Consider the following 21,804-nt stretch of genomic DNA (forward strand, 5'->3'; position numbering starts at 1 on the left):
AGAAAATCTTAAAAACAAAACAAAAAAACCCCCAAATACTTAAAGTAGGAATTGAATGGGGAGTTCTTAACGTTTTTGTGTGTAACATACCTCTAGATCTATGGACCCTTTGTCAGCATAATGTTTTTAATGCGTAAAATATTACTTAAAATTACCAAATACTTAAAATTACAAAAGCAGCTAATTATATTGAAAGATATCATTATCAAAATTTTTAAAAAACCAAATGAGTGGAATAATAATATATGTGCTTCTTTATTAGCATATTAAATAACAAGATCTAGTGGCAGGGCTAATAACTACCCATGATTTTGAAGTAGTGATGAGTGTCAATAATGATACTTTGAGATACTTGTAACAACTATAATAAGAAAATGTTTGAGATTTATATGGTCGAGGAGTCCCAGGAACTGCTAATACTACTGTGATTTTTTTTTTTTTTTTACCTACATTTCAGTTAGAGCTTAGTGAAAATAGAGATTATTTTTCTCCCATCAAAATTCATGGAACCTCTGAAGTCCATCCCTGGTCTCCTTGGGGGATCCACTGAGCCCAGGTTAAGAACCTCAGGTTTGTCACAAGAAGTTGTTCACTGGACGAAATGACTCCCAGATTGAAAGTCCCTAGATGGCCGTCTTCAAAGTGGAACCTCATGGGAACCATCAGTTTGAAAACCCAGCACAGGAGGAATCCTAAGTGGCCCTGTAGACCTTTCTAGGGATTTACAGGGCCACAGACTTAAAGCTGTTGGGGATGGGAAAATAATCAGTTGACAGTGAAATCACTTGGCAAATTTTATGCAATACTGCAACTTTTTATTCTGCATTTTGGCAAAGAAATAAGGCCTTAAGTTTCTTTTAAGTTAAGTGTTGGGCTCTTTAGTTTCACAGAGGCAGTTTTGCATAATAGAATTTCTGCTGAAATCCAAATGCAGTGTTTTGACCTCTTATTCATAGGGAAGACCTTGAGGATGTCCAGGCAAGGCAACAGCTTACTCTGCCCCATTCTGATGGGTACTGGTAAGACTATATAACATGAGAGCACCTATAAATAAGAAGTTTCTGAGCCAATTGAAGAATCTATATGAAAAATAATTAAACACCATGCCACTGTAACGTATGATGCTCCATTAAGGAGCTTTATTTGCCAAGTGATTTCACTGTCAACTGATTATTTTCCCATCCCCAACAGCTTTAAGTCTGTGGCCCTGTAAATCCCTAGAAAGGTCTACAGGGCCACTTAGGATTCCTCCTGTGCTGGGTTTTCAAACTGATGGTTCCCATGAGGTTCCACTTTGAAGACGGCCATCTAGGGACTTTCAATCTGGGAGTATTTCGTCCAGTGAACAACTTCTTGTGACAAACCTGAGGCTCTCCTGCATGCCCAGAATGTCTCCCACACAATAATTGATCAATACATGGTGAATAAGTGAATGAATGTTGCTGTTAGGTTTCAGGGAAAGAAGAAATCATTGCAGAATTCTGGTAGATGGTATGACTTGAGGTGTAAAGGCTATGGCTTAGCAGAGAGGAGGAGAAAGGCATTCCAGCTGTAAAGAATGAGAAGCATGCAGCAATCTGGTGACCAGAGTTAAGGGCCTCCCTTGGGAAACCTGGGCAGATAGGTTTGATCAGATAATGTTAAGGACTGTCAGGGAAGAGTCTAGACCCTAAGCTTGTCAAAGACATGACAAGACTATTTTTCCAGGGTGATACTTCTGACAGCATAAGGCAGAACAGATTGAAGGAAAGAGAAACCAAGGGTGAACCATCAGGATGCTATGGCAAATGAAGTGCTGAGAGTGCCACCTAGGTTGTGGAATGAATGGAAAGGGTTTGATTCAGGAAATATTTAAAAGCAAACATGTCCTGGAATGGGCATGAGCCAGGAGCAGCCCTCATTTTCAACTTTAGAAAATTGAGCAAGTCCCTAAAGAAGTGAGGAAAAATATTCAGATAAGAAGCTGGCAATTCAACGTTGTCAAGAAGGGCAAACAAATTATATTTTTCTTCTGGCAAATGGTTTCTTTGGAAAGAAAGGCTAAAGGCACTGGAGAGAGAATGACAAGAGCACAAACAACATTTCTCTGGTTATTTATAGTTTAAAGAACACATTTGCATACCCATGCATATTTGAAACAGTGGAAAACAGAGCAAAAATAGAGTCATTATGAAATATATTTTTATCATAGATAAGAAAGTCGGTGTACATTTTTTTCATCTGATAAAAATCGTCAAGATCAAGTGCATTTACCCTGGATGTTCTCTCAATAGCAAGAACTAGAGTTAAAATCAAGACAAAATTCTCATTTTGGGTCCTATTTTTCTCTCCGTTGCTCATTAAAGGTACAGCTTCGTTTGTACAATAAATGTCCCTATAAACTATGCATGGTTGTAATATTATTTTAAATTTCCTAGGAGAAAAGATGATCTAAAAGTATGCTATCCCAAATCACCTACTTTGTATGTTCAGATTTTCACATGGGAATTTAATGGATTTTGTAATATATTCTCTCTCTTTCTACACACACACACAAGCATATATGTTCTCTCTCTCTCTCTCTCTCTCTATATATATATATACACACACACACACACACACATTCATACATGCACATATATTCATACACATACGTATCTCAATATGGAATGCCTAAAGAAAAGTACTGAGTGATATTCTATATTGGAGGACTAGAGAACTTTCTAGAACTCCTGAGAGGGTCGGGGCCCTCCATGGTGGTGTCACTGGAGCTGGCTTATACCAGCCCATGAGAACCAACTATTAGCATTTCTTCCCAACTCCACATTCGATACATCATGTTGGTAGCTTGAAATTGATCATGGTGGTAGTTTTCACACCACAGAAATCAGAACATCCCCTTAGCCTCTACCCAAACTAGTTATTAAACATTTACTGCAACACAGCTATCCTTGGAACACACTTTGAGAACTACTGATATAGAGAACGTAGTATGCTGAGGAAATATATACAGAGATAAAAATGACAAGAGAGATGACAGCTTTGAAAGACAGCAATAAAAATTCAACCTATAAATAAAAGAAGATTCTTAAGATAAAACCTGAACAAATAGAATAAAGGCATTAAAAAAGAAAAATAGCTTCCTTGGCTGAGAAGAGATCGAAGTTTTAATGTTCGAAGGTTTACTATGTTCCAGGAAAAGTTAATTGAAAGAATACAGTTAAGTTTGGAAAATGTTTTTAATTTCTCAGGAAAAAGGAAATTCTTGCAAGCATATTGGCAGAAAAAATAAGTTACCAACAAAGGAACAAAAAAATCAAGCTGGCTTTACACTTCTCTTTAACATGAAATATCAAAGATTATGGGGCACTATTTGTAGGATTTTAAGAGTAAAATAAGGGACATAATTCAAGAACCATATGCCAAGAGGAGATGCTCACCCTCCAAGACAAAAGAAAGTAATTTTCAGAAAGCAATGGCCGTTTATTCTTTGGATAAAGACTTTTTAAAACTATATTTCCAGTCATCATGGGATGAATAAAAATCAGAATTAAAGAATAAGCAAATTGTGGAACAAATGGACCATCAATGAATGACAAAACTAGAGTTAGGACTACATAATTATAAATATCATCACAAACATGAAAGTCAATATTAAAAGGAAAGTTAAATGATTAATAAAACTCATGATTTATATGTGTTTATGTACAAAGGATAGAAGTAGAGAAGCAACAAGTTCAGGGGAGAATGAAAGTGTATTAGATCTCTGGTCTAACACGGGGAGAGGGGCCAAAGTCATGGTTCCATCAGGACTTTGATAACTGGAGAAATACATATTAAAAGGATGTTTTTAAGAAAACCATACAGGGGCGCCTGGGTGGCTCGGTCAGTTAAGCCGTCTGCCTTCAGCTCAGGTCATGATCCCTGGGTCCTGGGATCGAGCCCTAAGTCAGTCTGCCCCCTTCCCTCTGCACCCCACCCCCCGCTCATTCTCTCTCTCTCTCCAAGAAATAAATAAAATCTTAAAAAAAAAAATACAAATAGCCATTGGTTAGAATACAGAACAGAATGTGCACATACCTCTGAAATACCTTGAGACAATAAAAGTCAACAACATAGTGTATATAGCAAAAGGTGAAAACAGTGAGTACAGTACAGTAACAGAAAAATCAAAAACATAAAGCAAGATGATAAAAATAAGACCATATACTCCATTTTGAAAGGAAATATTAATCTTCTAAACTATCCTCTTAAAAAGGCAGAATTAAAAATTTTAAGATAGAAGTTAGCTATGTGCTTCATATAAAAGGCAAATCTAAAATACACCAACATAAAGATTAAAAATGCAAGGATACAGGGGCACCTGGGTGGCTCAGTCAGTTAAGTGGCCAACTCATGATTTCAACTCAGATCATGACCTCAGGGTCGTGGGATCCCACTCAGCAGAGTCTTCTTGAGATCCTCTCTCTCCCTCTGCCTCTCCCCCCGCTCACATGCTCTCTCTCTCTAAATAAATACATAAAGTCTTTTAAAAAATAAAAATACAGGGACACATAAAATTATTCCACAAAATCACAAGCAAAAGGAAACAAAGGTGACTATATTAATAGCAGATAAAGAGTCTGAGGCAAAGAAACATCAACCACGATAAAGAATATAATCTTATGTGAATAAATGCTATAATCTATAATGAAACATACTACTTATTAATCTTTATATGTAAAATAAAAATATCAAAATAAACTAAAGAAGCTTGATTATAAAAGGCAACCGATATCACTATTATACTATGAAATATCAAGAATTTATATACATATATACACATACACGTAGAAATTTTTTTCTCTAAAAGAAACTCTCTTGTTTTAAACATTCATGGATGATTTACTAGAATTAATTATATACACTAGTCCACCACAAAATCTCAATAAATTCCAAAAGGTAGAAATAATTCAGTCCACATTTCTTGACCACAGTGTACAAAATTAGAAATTAAAACCAGAAGTTTAATCAAAGAAACTTCAACTACTTGGAATCAAAAATTCTCTTCTAAATAGTTATTGGGTCAAAGAGACAATCAAATATACAACAGTTTGTTTAGAAAATGAGAACAATACTTATCAAATCTTAGAAACTTTGCCTAAATTCTTATTTAGAGGTCATTTCATATTAAATCTTACAAATGAAAGAAATCAACTAAATCTTACAAATTAAAACCTTAAAAGATATTTGTACTGTACCCAAGTCCAAAAATGACCATTTAGAAAATGTAATGAGAAATTAAAATCAGAAAGGATAGCATTCATAGTGACAATTGAAGAGATACCACAAAGATTAGCCATATGCATAAAACAAAATTTTGAGATATTTAATAAAACATTTGAAAAAAAATTTAGAATTAGAATATGTTCCTGATAAGGAGACTAAAATTATAAAAATATAAATTAGTTCTTAAATTATTTTATCTTTAATTATTGGTGTACTGGTAAATATCTAAGAACTGGCACTTTAAAAATATATATGCATATAAATGTGTATATGTTTACTATAAATTTGTATAGCTTACTATTTTACATTTACTATCTTAGAGATAGGAAATATGTATAACACACAACTTATAAAAATAAAATACACAATATTCTTTATTGTAAAGTCGATATAGTCAATAGATTCTCACACAATGCTTTCATGGACTTTTGCCAAACTTATAAATGCAGCTAGTAATTTTGTCTTCTTTGTGTTCAAAGGAAAAATAAAATTCTGTGACTTTGACGTATTTCTTGTTTTCACCAAAATATAAAAACAAAGTTCAAAAATATTGAGGAATGGGTATAGTTTCAATCTGAATATTTTCATTTACATTCATGAGTAAGACAAAAGTGAAACAACAAAGATGTATATGCAGACTTCACTCGTCCATTATGACATGAGTGACTTCTTTGCTGAATCAGGTAATAGTTTCCAAGTCCTGAAAGGAATATTTCCTCAATCTTTTATGGTATTTGCAATGTTGCAGCTATAAACATGATGCACTTAAAAAAAAAAAGATTTTATTTATCTGAGAGGAGAGAGAGCATGAGTGGAGGGAGGGGCAGAGGGAGAAGGAGATGCAGACTCCCCACTGAGTAGGGAGACCCAGGGATGCAGGCTTGATCCCAGGACTCTGGGATCATGACGTGAGCTGAAGGCAGAATTTGAATATTCTGTCAATGTTTGGTGATGCCTTGTATTCTTCTGTCCCTTCTCTTCCAAAGAAGCACTAGCTGAGGAAAAGCAACATTTGTGTTCAGGTTTGTCAAGAGTCCATAGATCGAAAAACAACAAGTACCAGGTTTCCTGGAGGTGATGGAGGTAGCAGCAGGTGACCAGAGCAGGGCAAGAGGGAATGTGGGCCTGCAGTGCTCAAGGTCCAAGGAGGGAAGACACTGGTGTTCCATTGCTGAGAAGTCCAGACATGGGACTAGAATTTAGGAGCCAGGCTCCATTGCCCAGGAAGGAGGACCAGAAAGAGGCAGAGCCTAACTCAAGCTACTGGGCACTTTGCTCCAAGAGTGACACAAAAACACTGGCCAAGCACAGGACCTGTTATTTAAGTTGGACGCTCCCCCCCCACCCCCCCGGGGCGGGAGAGAATAGGCGCCAGCTTGGGGACGTGAAAGCAGCAGTGCCGTTACCACCATCGTGGTGCCACATTGGGGGAGGGGGTGTTGGCAGGAGGGGAATGCTGGAGCGAGCCAGAGCCTCGAGGGGCAGAGCTCTTTCCAGGGTCATACAGATACCACAAGCCTTACCTGGGCAGGATTCGCATCGTCCTATTGGTGATGGTGGTGTTGGATAAATTGAGGTACAGGATTCCAGGACAGCCCTCGGAGATGTATCTCATTGATTCATCCTGCATGAAAACAGAGGGGAGAATTAGCAAAGTCTAGCAGGTTTTGTGATTTCCCCATTATCTCTCTCCGAAAAAGTACATGCAGGCCTTGGTCTCTTCATATTCTTGGTTATTAGTTGTAAATCAAATTAAACAGAAGGTGATGGTTTTGTTTGAAGCTTCACTACTCTCTCCCCTGCCCTTTCTTTGGAAATAAAATCCCATTCCATCACAGTGACACTTTGTTAAAATTTGAACCCTTGCAAGTTCAACGCTGACAGGAAATTTGAGCTCAAGGGTCAAAGTGTCAACCACTCCTGACTCTTCAGATGCATGAAAGTGATTAAAACCTGATCTATTTTTAAACTTGCTAAAATCATTCTGAAAGACAGGAATAGTAAAAGTGAGTCCATATTTACACATATATATTTATGGAAGTGTGTGTGTGTGTGTGTGTAATTAAGTTTCTGTGGTCCTATAGTGAACATATAAAAACAGCTAAACAGAATCTCACCAAATTTACTTGAAATGGTCTGAAGCAAAAGAAAAAAAAAAGGTACATACATTTTGAACATGAAGTTCAGTGTTGAGGGTGTTGTGGGTGAGACTCTCCAGATGCAAGCAGCCCTCCCCCAGAGCTGACACTGAGGTACAAGAAAACAGAGCGACTGTGACATGAGAGAGACAGGAAAACAAATAGTCATTTCAAGCCTCAGCCCTAAACTGACATTTACAAGACCAAATGAATTGCAAGCTTTGATTGTGGTGGAGCTGCTTCTTGTATGGGTAACTGCTTGTAAAATGCTCTAGTATGAGTAAGTAGCAGCAGGTTTTTATTTATTTAATGATGGTGGATGAGTCTCCCCAGGAACACCGACAAGGTCAGCTAGTTTTAAATATTTGTGGCACATCGGTCCTAGAAAGAATAGGCCATTGCTGGAAGAAGTAAATTGTCCCTTGCCTAGGGAATATGGTTTGGGAAAGAATTCTGCATGTTCAATAGGGCCACCTCCAACACCACTAAGGATGGCAAAGGTTTATTTTCAGTAGGATCATTAATGTTTAGCATTCTATTCCTAGCTATTTCTCGGAGTCATGGATAATACAATAACAAATTCCTGCAGTTCTGCTATAGGAAATGCTCTGTGTGCTGACGCTGCATGAGTGCAAGTGCAGGGATTCAGTAAGCACTGTATTCTTGCCACTGCATTCAAGCTGCCAGCAATTTTCCTACACATTCCACCACTAAAATGCAGGATTTAGTATACGTGGATAGAGTAAAAAATAATAATAATAAAAAAAATATATATATATATATGGTACAACTTTCCCAGAAGGAATGAAGAATCGTAATAAATGGCATTGTAATTTAATATAAATGAAATCCATCTTCAAAAATGTTTCATGGTGCCAACCAAATATCAAAGTGATTATGCACCTATTGAATGGCCAAAATGCAAGTGAGATGGAGCAAGGAAAGGATAGGAAGCTGGCTAATACACCCTCGGGGAGGTAGCCACAGAGAAGATGCAAATATGGGGCCAGGAAGAGGAAGATGAAGTATGTTTTATGTACCAAAGAGGAAGCTCATTTTTCCTTTAAGATAAGGAAGCAAACCATTCACTGCATTTTCCTGTCTGGAGGAGCTTGGACATCGAAGAAACTTCAGACGAATCCCATGCTCAGCATTTAAAGGAGCTCAAGGTTCAGCCCCCAAATGCATGAGCACATAAATGCAAACACTGTTTGAGTATCTTCATTGCAAAATGGTTTCTGAATTGGTCCACAATGCACCCAAATCTTTCCGAATGTAATATATTCATAAGGCAAGCTTCTTAGAAACAAAGCTTTGTGAATGAATGTTACTCAATTCGTTAAATGTAAACCTGTCTCCCAGTCTATGCTTGAAAGGGAAAAACAATAGTAAAGTGTGGCTGGATAAAATTATCAGCCTAGTATTAGACTCCAAAATTGGAAAAGACTTTGATGTTCACAAATTCAATGCAGATGGCATTTGTTTCCTATTAGAGAGGCAAATTTAAAGACTGTGATCTGTTATTCAAGTGTAGAACTGAAGCTCCCTGAGGGCAGGAACTGAAACTTGATTCATTTTCAATTCCCTCTAACACTTATATTTTATAGCATATAAATTCCCTATATATCTTTTTAGATAAAGATAAATATATCTTTAATGTAGTAGGTTTCATTCCACAGAATGAAACAGAAGTTTGAAAGAAAGAACTAGAATGACGACTCTGGGAGGTGTGGATGTCATGCTAGAGTTGCTGCTTAATGAAGAGCATGACAAAATCAGGCTCTTCTGTTTTCACCCTACTTCTCTTACTGTTTCGTCTTTTCTTTATTTAAGATTTTATTTATTTATTTGAGAAAGAGAGAGAGAGATAGCAAGAGAGAGCAGGATCAGGGAGGAGAGTGAGAAGCAGACTCCCCAGTGAGCGGGGAACCTGATATAAGACGCGATCCTAGGACCCCGGGATCGTGACCTGAGCCAAAGGCCGATGCTTAACCAACTGAGCCACCCAGGAGCCCCCTCTTACTGTTTTTTCTTAAGATTCTTTGCTATTTTTTCTCCTCTACCTACTTTTAAAAGTCAGCAATCTCCAAGGTTCAATCCTAAATTCTCTTCTCATACCTACTTTCTCTCTCTAGGTTGATCATATTCACTTTTGTAATGTAATTAAGAATACAAAAATGTCAACCCAAGATGGAATCTCAAGTTCTATGCCATGCTCTCCATTACCTACTCGGTATCTCCATACAAGTTCATTCCTTCTTAATGTTGTAGACTATTTACTATAGCAATATCTGTGCTGTGTGCTAGGACTACCACAGAAAATAAGACACAGCTCCTGCCCTTTGGGCCTCTTGGGCTAGTGGAGGAGGCAGAAATGCTGTGATGAGGGCTACTTGTTATAGGGACCCAGAGGAGCAGCAACAAACCCAGCCCTGGGGGACAGGGATGTCTTGGTAAAGGAGGTGGTACCTAAAGTAAGCCTTAAAGCCTGACAAAAAGGAAAGCAACACCTGAGGACAAAGCAAAAGGGCACTCCATGCAAAGAGCACAGCCCGAGCAGAAGCAAAACAAACAAGGAGCAGCTTGGCTCATGCAGCAAAGAAATTGTAGCAGTGTATGGTTGCTGAAACTTAATGTGTGTGCAGGAATTGGAGCAAGAGGAGGCTGGGAAAGGAGGCAGAGGCAAGACCACCGAGGGTCTCCCAAGGCATAGTAATGTTAAAGAGCTTTGACTTTATCGAATAATGTAGATGACACACGAATGTGTGTATAAATGATGGAAAATGGCAGTGAAATGATCCGATCTGCCTCTTAGAAAGTGTACGTGCTCACGGGGGAAGACAGATTGGAAGTAAAAGAAAAGCCTGATCAGGGTAAAAAAACCTGACAGGGACCAGGAAGGAACCGCCCAGGGTAATATGTTCATTTCTGTCTCCATTTGCACACAATTGGTAGCCATGAAGACCACTAAAATGAGCCTATTGTCTTTACTGGGACCCAATTTTTTTCTGTCTCATACACACATGGCCCTAAATATAAATATAGTTCATTTTTGTGTAATTGTTGAATAGTTTCCACTTTCCAGAGACTCCAACCTTGGGCATATAGCTACAGGATTAATAATAGCATTATACAAATGGGATAAAACTTCTTGCCAATGTTTAACATAGTTTGCTTTTTTACACATTTGATCCTAAATGAGCACACAGGCATGTATTTTGGCAAAATCTCTGTATTGGCACTGCAATATCCAAGTCTGAATCTATATAAATAAGAGTAAAATTTTTAAAGCTTCATATACTCACTGTGAGTGTTGGGCAGTCAGAGACATTCAGCTCTTGCAGATTTCTACAGAGGCCTAAACCGAACAAGTTAAACATCACTAAACCACATAGCACAAATGTTTAAACTTAAAATTTTCCTTCCTACGTTCAATGCAGTGTATTCACTAGAAAACAAACAAAACCCTTGGCAAGTAATTTGTTCTAAGTATATGGTTCCTTTTCCCAGCAACCAATTTCTTCTGGCTTTAAAGTTAAAATATATACACATGTTTATTATCATTTGAGGACTACAGAAGAAAGGGGAAAGAAGGAAAATACTACTTTGGAAAACAGTATATACTTAGAGCTTTTAGCTGGGAAGAAAACCAACCTGCTTTTTTTCGTGGCACGACTTTTTTGGGTTTTGTTTTATCATTTTATTGTAAAAATTTTCAAACACAGAAAAGTTGAACTTGAAGAATGGTATACCCGCTACCTAGATTCTATTTATATTCCACTGTATTTGCATCTATACATCCATCTTTCTATCTATCCTTCAATCCATCTTATTTTTTATGCATTTTAAAGTAAGTTACAGACATCAGCACATGTTCCCCTCATACATCAGCATGGATATTAGAAATAATTCAGCATGCATAATAATTAACAAAATATTTATCTTTTTTTAAGATCTTATTTATTTATTTGACAGAGAGAGAGACAGCGAGAGAGGGAACACAAGCAGGGGGAGTGGGAGAGGGAGAAGCAGGCTTCCCACAGAGCAGGGAGCCAATGCGGGGCTCGATCCCAGGACCCCTGGGATCATGACCTGAGCTGAAGGCAGACGCTTAACGACTGAGCCACCCAGGCGTCCCTATGATTTGTTTAAATGAGGTTTACATACAGTTTACAATGAATTGCAGACAGAGAAGTGGAGGATCCGAATGGCCAAGTGCCTGACTAACTCTGGGACTAGAGGAAACTGCACAGCTGATGGTCTCGCAGGGAAGATTACACATGCACACAAAGATCTGGATAGCAGAGCGTTACCCAGTCTGCACTCCGGTCTATACCGACAGGAAGTAAAACTCCAAATCTGAGACAGAAAAGAAGTATCTAGGGGAGAGGACACAAAACAGTAAAGGGGAGAAATGCATGAGGCAAAGAGGGGGAAGTCATTCGAGGTGGGGGAGACCCCCATCAAGCAGGAAGACTCCAGGCAGGGGGGTGATCCTGGCATTCACACTGCTACAATGAATAGAAAACACATCTGCTGCTCATAACCACTTAGCCCCACAATAATAACAACAGAAATGTTATTAATTATAAACTGATTCTGAAAACAATGTAATAACTAAACTGATGATATTAATATTTGTATAGAATAGCTACGTGAGAGTAAGTAATTCGTGCATTCAACAAGTATTTATCAAGAAACCGTTATGTGTCAGAAACTCTACAGGTCCAAAAATACAGCGGTGAACAAACAAGATGAAAATCCCTGCCTTTGGGCAGTTCACATCCTAGATGGGGGAGACTGACAGTAAACAAAAGAAGTAAAATCTCTACTTTGACAGATGGTGATAAGTACTACGGAGAAAAATAAAAAAGGGAGTGGAGAGTGGCTAGCAAGTGGAAAAGGTGCCACTTTAAATAGAGTGCTCAGAGAAGGCTTTGCTGAGGTGACATTCGAGCCAAGATATGCAAGACTTGACAAGGACAGGGCAGTATACTTTGAGCATTTCTGGATCTCACATTCAGTGTGGCTGGTTAACTGGGAGACAGTCCAGGAAAGAAAAAAAATAAGCTGGGGAGGACAGCCATTGGAGACCTACTCTTTTTTTTTTTTTTTTTGCATGTCTCAAGGCTGTAAGAAGAATCCCTTTAATGTCTTGAATCCAATTGTGCTGATACATTACATGTCTCAGTTTTCCTGATGCTAAGCCCTAACACTGTGGAGTACTTCCCCGGGACCTGGCACTGATGAGTGTCTTCTGCGCATGAGCCTGTTTCATTCTCCCAACAACACTACACGGTATCCTCAGCCCCATTTTACAGATACTGAAGATGAGGTTAAATAACTAGCTTGAGATCACATAGTTGTTTTTTTGTTTGTTTAGATTTTATTTATTTATTTGTCAGAGAGAGAGAGAGAAAGTGTGTGTGTGTGTGTGTGTGTGTGTGTGTGTGTGTGTGTGTACAAGCAGGGGGTAGCTGCAGGCAGAGGGAGAAGCGGACTCCCTGCTGAGCAAGGAGCAGGATGTGGGGCTGGATCCCGGGACCCCGGGAACATGACCTGAGCCTAAGGCGGACGCTTAACTGCCTGAGCCACCCAGGTGCCCCATGAGGTCACATACGTAAGGAATTAGGAGAGTCTTCATTCCAACTCAGGGCCCAAACGTTTAGCCACCAAACCAGGCAAGTGGGAGGGTGCACTACACCACCGTTCAGAATGTGCCTTTATTAATTGCAATGTCTTTGCTTAAAAAAAACTTATTAAATATCCAATCATTATGTTATACAACTGGAACTAACATAATGTTATATGTCAATTATACTACAATAAAATATATATATAAAGAAAATGAATTTTTTTTTTAAAGCTGCTGTTATTACCACAATGCTCACAATGGCTCTTCATATATTTTTTTCTCCTGCAACCTAGAGACTCCCCTCGTACCTCAGCTGGGTCTCATCGTTCCTGAACTGCATTCGTTAAGATTACCCAACCTTGGATTTCAGAGGAATACTTTCATTGTTCCGTCTGTCACACCAAGTAATTGGACCAGCTGGATGTCAGGATGCGCGTGGTTACCGTGGTAATTCTGCTCTTCTTCTGTGAAGCCGCTGAGCTCCGCAAGGCAAGCCCCGGGGGCCCGAGAGGCCGAGCGAATCATGGCCGGGCGGGTGGGAGCAGGAGAGGCTCCAGCCCGGTCAAACGCTACGCACCAGGCCTCCCCTGCGAAGTCTACACGTATCTTCACGAGAAATACTTAGATTGCCAGGAAAGAAAACTAGTTTACGTGCTGCCTGACTGGCCTCAGGATTTGCTGCACATGTTGTTAGCAAGAAACAAGATCCGCATATTGAAGAACAGGATGTTTTCCAGGTTTAAAAGGCTCAAGAGCCTGGATCTGCAACAGAATGAGGTCTCCAAAATTGAGAGCGAGGCTTTCTTTGGTTTAAATAAACTGACCACTCTCCTCCTGCAGCACAACCAAATCAAAGTCTTGACGGAGGAAGTGTTCATTTATACGCCTCTCCTGAGCTACCTGCGTCTTTACGACAACCCCTGGCACTGTACTTGTGAGATGGAAACGCTTATTTCCATGTTGCGGATTCCAAGAAACCGGAATTTGGGGAACTACGCCAAGTGTGAAAGCCCCCACGAACTGAAAAACACAAAACTGCGGCAGATAAAATCTGAACAGTTATGCAATGAAGAAGAAAGCGAACAGTTAGACCCGAGACCCCAAGTGTCCGGGAGACCCCCTGTCATCAAGCCCGAGGTGGACACCTCTCTTTGCTACAATTACGTGTTTCCCATACAAACGCTGGACTGCAAACGGAAAGGTTTGTAAGCTTCTTAGTTTTCCCTTTTCGTGGATGATTAAAAATGCTCTTTGAATCTTAGACCCTCCCTCCACTCCACCATGCCTTGGGATTCCTGGTGTCAGTTCCACCAGAGGTCTTTCCCCAATGACAGTGGAATTTACTCCAAGCTTTTCTAGGGTTCAGACTCAACGTGGTTGGTGATTTGGGGGGACAGTAGAGGAGGATAGGAGCTGTGCTCAGGAAGGGCAGCCAGTTGGGTCCTACTCTTGCTAATCAGAAGCTGTGGCTGTCAAGAATCCCCTTTATCTTAAATCACAATGTCATATAATTTAGGTAAACAATTGGGTATAAAAAACAAGTCCAAATGCTGTCTACCTAATGTGACTTAAAGCGAAAACACGGCGTGCATCTGTGGGACAATTACCTCAAGGGAAATCACGTGTGGAAGAGGACAGGCACGAGCACTGTGAGAGGGAGGCCAAGTGGGATGTAGTGACCTCGTGTCCGTACTTCTAAGAATCTGGTCTCAAGGTTTTAATAAACGCTTGCTAATATCCTGTATCTTCATTGTTCCCAAATTAAAACCTAAAAATATTGAAAGAACTAAGTTGAAAGTAGTTAATCCAAGAAAACTGAGGCTAAGGAAATCTTTCCAGAATATTACCTACTTCCTAAAAAAATCATTGCTGAGTTTTACAGCCCACAGTCTTGGTCTGATACTGAGCAGGGTCTGCACATGCAGGATTAATTCACAAAATAAGAAAATGGGAAATTTTAGTAATGCTCTTGACAGGTTAGTGTAGATGTTCTTGAAGTATGATCTGGGAACTGCTAATCTACCCTAGGATAACCTGCCATAGGACAGTGTCTGTTTCTTTCTTTCTTTCTTTTTTATTTTTTTTAAGATTTTATTTATTTGACAGAGAGATATAGCAAGAGAGGGAACACAAACAGGGGGAGTGGGAGAGGGAGAAGCAGGCTCCCCACTGAGCAGGGAGCCCGACACGGGGCTCAATCCAGGACCCTGGGAACAGGGCCTGAGCTGAAGGCAGACGCTTAACGACAGCCACCCAGGTGCCCCGGACAGTGTCTGTTTCATTTCTGGCATGGATTAATGACTTATTCATACTATTCAACTAAAGCTAGATGTCATTGGGTTAGGGTCATATCAGAACATGGTGTCGTTCCTTCCATTTAGTTTAGGAGGTTTTGCTTTGTTTTGTTTCTTTAAGAACAAAAAGAGAAGGTTAAGAGCAACACAGAAACTCAGGCTCCTTTCAGGGGAACCACAGGCAGGAATTTGTTGACGCTGAAGAAGCAGGCAACCTGAACCAGGAGAAAATCTGTTCATTTATCAGCAAAGAAGTGCTCAAGCCTTGCCCTCCTTCTCAGACTCCAGAGGGGCACCTTGTTAGAGCACACCAAGGCCTTGGGACATGGAAAGGGGTGCTTGCTACAACACCCTGTGAAATGTGTATCATCTGCTGCCATAGGAGAACAATTACGGCATCATAACCAGGGAGATGCCATTCCAGGATCCTCTGAGTTTGAGAGAAAGTGCTCACTCATTGAACACCTACTGTTCTCCAGGTACTCCACACACATGCTGTCCACAGCTTCCAGGAAAGTAGTAGGATCCCCATTTACAGTTGGGAAAAATGAAGCTTAGGGAGGTTCAGTCATTTGGTTGAGGTTTCGCAGGTAAGCAGCAAAGCAAAGATTCGAACCTTGGTCTGCCTGATCCTGCCGTCTTCCTTAATCTGATCATGTTGAAACAAAAAGCTGCCTCAACAATGGAAGCATAAAGAATTCCAGAAAAGTCAGTGTATGCTGTTTCTCTGCAGCCAGATTGGGTTAGAATTTCCCTGATGTTGTTACAGTGAGTACTTAATATTCCATGCTGAAAAGCATGTGTTACTAGGAGTGCCTTTGTGATGCTTAGATTAAAAACTTAATTAAAAAAAATTAATACCAGAGTTGCTAATCCTAGACTTGGGTTAGAAAAATTACTTGATAGGAGCGTCTGGGTGGCTCAGTCGTTAAGCGTCTGCCTTCAGCTCAGGTCGTGATCCCGGGGCCCTGGGATCAAGCCCCACATCAGGCTCCCCGCTCGGCAGGAAGCCTGCTTCTCCCTCTCCCACTCCCCCTGCTTGTGTTCCTTCTCTTTGCTGTATCTCTTTCTGTCAAATAAATAAATAAAATCTTAAAAAAAAAAAAAAAGAAAAAATTACTTGATATAGCTGAGGCTCTCCCCTCAAGCTAAAGTTAATTTGCACTTGCTACAATAGGTGATAAAGAGAAAATATGTATAGTTAGGTTCATTAATTATCTGAGAAAAATGCCATCAACACAAAATTGAAGACTTCTACAGCTAGATTACACTATAATTTAAGAATAGATAACGTGCAGGCACCTGGGCGGCTCAGTCGGTTAGGCACTGACTCTCGATCTTAGGGTTGTGAATTCAAGTCCTGGGTTGTGAGTTCAAGCCCCGTGTTGGGCTCCCTGCTGGGTGTGGAGCCTACTTTAAAAAAAATTAAAACAACAACAACAAAATAACGTGAAGGGAAATAGCTTCCATTTTTACTGCTTTACTGCTCTTGGTCTATTTCCCTCCACAATGAGCCTATTTCTGCCTTTGTCTTATTTTCCATGATATTTTTGTCCCATTTTCTTTTGGCAAATGTCAACTTATAAAAACAGATACATTTTTTATTTTTTTCTTTCCTCAACTTATTGTTGTCTAAACACAGCCTTCCAGATATGCCCCATAAATTTGGGATGCAGACAGTGCCCCTTGTTTTAAAATACACATATTATTTGCTGGAAACAATGTAAAGTTTCATGGCATACACACTTTATATATATAATAATACTGGCTCATCCATGTAAGGACAACTCAAGTTCCTCCAGACATTAATGACTACATAAATCAGAGCATAGACCTTTTAGATTACAAAATAAAGGGTAGTTTTGTCTTTTAATATCAATATAAATTGCTTTCACTATGGTTGATATAAATCTATTGATTCAGTTGATTGTTTGTTTTTCATCATGGGGGATTGTTGATTCCCATAAGTTAAAAGGCAATGGTGTTGTCTCTTAAACCTCCTGTACTCCCAGGTACTTCCTGGCACAGGGCCATGTGCTTTAGACGGATGATAATAACTGAGCTTTCTTTGTTCTTGCAAAAGCAATAATTTGGGGCGCCTGGGTGGCTTAGTTGGTTAAGCGACTGCCTTCAGCTCAGGTCATGATCCTGGAGTCCCGGGATCGAGTCCCGCGTCGGGCTCCCTGCTCGGCAGGGAGTCTGCTTCTCCCTCTGACCCTCCCCCCTCTCATGTACTCTCTCTCAAATAAATAAATAAATCTTTAAAAAAAAAAGAAAAAAGCAATAATTTAAGCAACCTTTAAAAATAAAAATACATAGAATTAAAAATCATGGCTAGAGGGCGCCTGGGTGGCTCAGATGGTTAAGCGTCTGCCTTCAGCTCAGGTCACGATCCCAGGGTCCTGGGATCGAGTCCCACATCGGGCTCCCTGCTCCTTGGGAGCCTGCTTCTCTCTCTCTCTCTCTGTCTCTCATGAATAAATAAATAAATAAATAAATAAATAAATAAATAAATAAATAAATAAAAAATCATGGCTAGAATTCAAGTATGACAATCTGAATTTAATTTACTGTCATTTTCCTTATTCCATTCTATAAATAGATACCAAATGTCAAATATGAAGAATCCCTGCCAAAGTGTAGTAATACTTTTGCTTATGTTCCACATGTTAGATACTATGTAGAATCTAAAGAAGCCTAAAACATGCTATCAAGAGTAGAACTAGCAGTGGTATTAATTAGCTGTCAACTAAATGCTCCGTGTGCCTAAGACATGGTAGTTTACATGCATTATGTAATTTACTCCTCATAACCTTCAAAGAGCACTATTATTACCCTCATAAAGGAGGAAACAGAAGCTAAGTTGCCCTTCTAAAGTCACACAGGCAGTCCCCAAGCCATTGACCGCCATGCAATGTCATTTCTTCCTTCAAGAGTCTAGGTACATCTATTAACCAAGAAAAATATAGAGAAAAAAAAAAAAAGAAAGAAAGAAAAATATAGAAAAGCTTTCTGGCTGCTTTCTCCCAGTACTGACTCTCCTCTTAGGCTCTGTACAAAATACCATGTACAAGAAGCACACAGGAAACTCAAATACAGATTCCCCTAACTCAGGAGTTGTGCCTTTCCTGGCTGACAGATGATGAAAATCAAATGGTGTGCATAGGGTACCCAATATGTGCCAGTTTGACCACACAGACCGCAAAGATCACTGATTTTGCCTTAAACGTTTGACAGCAAGAAAAAGAAATAATAGCTCTATTCACTGGAGGACAGGCACTTGGCCGACAAAACTTAGTCTCTCAAAGGGAATAAATGTGAGATTAGTTGAAAGGCGTATTTATGCCATATTGAGGTAAATGGATTTGCCAAAAATCCATGAACGTGAGAGTTGAAAACTGCCTTTTGGCTTCACATTTACCAGAATAATTTACATTTTTTTTTTTTAAAGATTTTATTTATTTGACAGAGAGAGACATAGCGAGAGCAGGAACACAAGCAGGGGGAGTGGGAGAGGGAGAAGCAGGCTTCCCGCAGAGCAGGGAGCCCGATGTGGGGCTCGATCCCAGGACCCTGGGATCATGACCTGAGCTGAAGACAGACGCTTAACGACTGAGCCACCCAGGCGCCCTAATTTACAATTTTTAAGTATTCATTTTACTTCTAAGATTAGGGCCGGGGAGAATTATGCAGGTAAATTGCTCTTAGCTGTCTCTGAAGTTAATTTCACTGCTTGTTTGAACAATGATTAGTAAGATTTTATTTGCAAAATCAGGGTCATTTATGGCTCTTTGCCTGCTGTTACTGAGCCTTCAGAGTAGTTCTGACATTGCTGACAACTAAGATAGCCCACTAAATGGGAAATTACGTGGAGAAAATTTTCCAGTTTACTCCTCAAACTCAGCAGGTTTTGGTTGGGGAGGGGTAAGGTTGTCAAGGGTGATAATAGAGTACATGAGGTATTTTTTGAGTGTTCACCAGGAATTTTAAGTAGCAGCAAGTAACTCTGTGGTGCCTGGTCTAGAAATGGGGGCATTGACCAAATGTGACTTGTGGCCTGGGGAAATTCGTATTTATATAATCTTTATCAAAGAAACACACACTTAGCATCAATATTTGCAATTCTCATTCAAGTTTAAGATAAAAGAACTAAAGAACTGTTTTTACTCATCAGTACAACACATAAGATTTTTCCATGTTTTTCTAAGCCATACGAGTAAAGGCTTTGGGTTGCATTTCCTGGTTTTACTTGTGGATCCTATTTTTACCCTATTCTTACTGCTGACAATGCCAAAGTTGGTTCTGCAATTCATAGTCCCTTTCTAGCATCCACAGGCCCGTCACACTGCTTAAGTTGGGTTTCAGGGAGTTCTCATAAACATTTTTTTCTACCCATTAATTTGTGGTTTACTCACTTCAGCTTGTCCTACAGTGGTTGCTTGGGAGGTCTCTGTCATTCACTCCATGTCCAACCCAGCAGATGTGGGTTTAGCAAGCAAGTCCTGATAAACAGCCTGCTTTCCAGAACCTAGGAGATACTGCCTATGGTGGCAAGGAAGACCTATAGTCCTTAATGGCTTTATTGGACCTTAATGAGGACTTGGGCTTTTATTCATAGTGAGATGGGAACAACAGGAGGATTCTACCGTCTGGAGGACTGGAAGCCATCTGGGAAAATGACATGATCTATGTTTTGACTGTATCACATGGGCTTAGGACACTTTGGGGATAATCCAGACAAGAGCTGATAGTGGCTTAGACCAATATGGTAGCAGCTGAGTAACTAAGAAGAGGTGAGATCCTGAGTATTGTGAAATAAAACCCTATTCTGCTTCTGAAACCTAAGAAAATGCCACAGACATTTTCAATAATTATTCCAAACATTTAATGTCAAAAAATTATTTCTTTGATCTGTCCTCAGTTGTCTCCATGGTTTTTAATTATTGCTGGGATCTCCATCTCCTTGTTTACATGTAGGACCCAAGAGAGAATATAGCTCTCCAGTTAGGGTCTTGATGATCATAAAGGGAGGATTACCTCACTGTTGCAACATTATAATAAGTTCAAGTCTTAAAATCTTTAACCTTTCAATATATTGGCAGACAAAATTCTAGGTCAAACAGAACAATGCCTTACCAAAGGACAAAAATGAGATCACTCCCTATTTTAAAATCATTTTTATTACAAGAGTCCTTAGTATTCTTAAATCATTAAACTCAACACTTAAATTGGCTTTTATTATTTATAATGTATTATCTGTTGCTGACTATGATAAATTACCACAAAATTTAATGGCTTGAAACAACACACATTTATTATCTCACAGTTTCTGTGGATCAGGAAACCAGACCAGCTAGGTCCTCTGCTTCCACATCTTTCACAAGGCTGCAATCAGTGTATTGACCAGGACTCATACCTATGGTCTCATCGAAGGCTCAACTGGGAAAGACTCTTCCTCCAAGCTCATATGGCCATTGGCAGAATTCAGTTCCTAAAGGGTTGTTGGACTGAGGGTCTGAATTCCTTGCTGGCTGTTTGCCAGAGGCCACCCTTAATTTCTGGCCACATAGGCCTCTCCAGCATGACAGCTTACTTTGTCAAAGTCAGCAGAAGAGAGTCTGCTGGCAAAATGAAAGTCACAATTTCTTGTAACCTAATTGTGGAAGTGACATCCCATCACATTTGCTGCATTCTATTGTTGGAAGCAAGTCACTAGGTTCAGGCCATATTCAAGGGGAGGGGTTGACACAAGGGCATACGTATCAGTAGAGAAGAACATTGAGTGCCATTTTAGAAGCTGTCTGCCACATATCATTGTTTATTTAGGATGTATTAGGCATTGTCCTAAGCCTCCACCATGAAGCTTCTATGGTGGGGAAGGTACAAAAATGAAAGCAATCTGTAAAATGTATACTATGTCTGATGGTGAGGACTTACCAATTGAGGAAAAGCAGGTAAAGGTAGTATTAATGTTAATGCCCAATTGAAAACTGGGAGATGTCATTGTAAATATAGAGCTAGGAAGGTCTCATGGCCACCCCAATATATTGACTCCATCTCAGTTGTTCTCCCATTCCAACTTTAGTCTTTGCCAGTCTTGAGAATTCTAGGGCAGATAGAACAGCATAAATGGGGCAGAAAGTTCCCAGGAACAGGCAGCAGAGCATAGTGGATAGAAGTATATATTCTGAAGCTAGCATGTGTGTTTAAATCCTAGGGCTATGACTATGGGAAAATTGTGCCTCAGTTTCCTCATCTGTAAAATGAGAATAATAATAATACTTAGTCCATAGTGTTCTTGTCATTTAATACTTGTTAGAACACCTAGAACAGTTCCTGCACATAGATATCAAGATACTGAGATCCCATCAAGAAGAAAAAGCAAATTTAGCAATAATGAGGATACTAAAGAACGAACTACCAATGCCATTCCATTTAAGACCATGGATTCTGTGTATTAAAAGAGGGAAAAAACAAGCCTGAGTCTTTA

General features: G+C 39.5%; 2 protein-coding genes across 3 annotated transcripts in view; one reads left to right on the forward strand and one right to left on the reverse strand.

The window, feature by feature from the left end:
* Positions 1 to 21,804, reverse strand: part of FBXL13 (F-box and leucine rich repeat protein 13) — a 245,219-nt gene that overhangs the window by 111,535 nt on the left and 111,880 nt on the right. For both annotated transcript variants that reach the window (XM_064575384.1, XM_064575385.1), the window contains 2 exons: positions 10,691 to 10,743; positions 6,771 to 6,871 (listed from right to left, as the gene is read on the reverse strand). In XM_064575384.1, the coding sequence (XP_064431454.1) occupies positions 6,771 to 6,871; positions 10,691 to 10,743 (154 nt within the window). The remainder of the gene's footprint in view (positions 1 to 6,770; positions 6,872 to 10,690; positions 10,744 to 21,804) is intronic.
* The window catches only part of LRRC17 (leucine rich repeat containing 17), a 32,174-nt gene that overhangs the window by 2,884 nt on the left and 7,486 nt on the right, over positions 1 to 21,804 (forward strand). Inside the window, exon 2 of the mRNA XM_064575386.1 lies at positions 13,314 to 14,221. Coding sequence (XP_064431456.1) covers positions 13,450 to 14,221 — 772 coding nt within the window. The 5' untranslated portion in view covers positions 13,314 to 13,449. The remainder of the gene's footprint in view (positions 1 to 13,313; positions 14,222 to 21,804) is intronic.

This window comes from Mirounga angustirostris, unplaced genomic scaffold (genome assembly GCF_029215605.1).
Source record: "Mirounga angustirostris isolate CCGP_5_RB_7025 unplaced genomic scaffold, mMirAng1.0.hap1 SCAF_12, whole genome shotgun sequence".
In the NCBI taxonomy this organism is placed as follows: Eukaryota; Metazoa; Chordata; class Mammalia; order Carnivora; family Phocidae; genus Mirounga; species Mirounga angustirostris.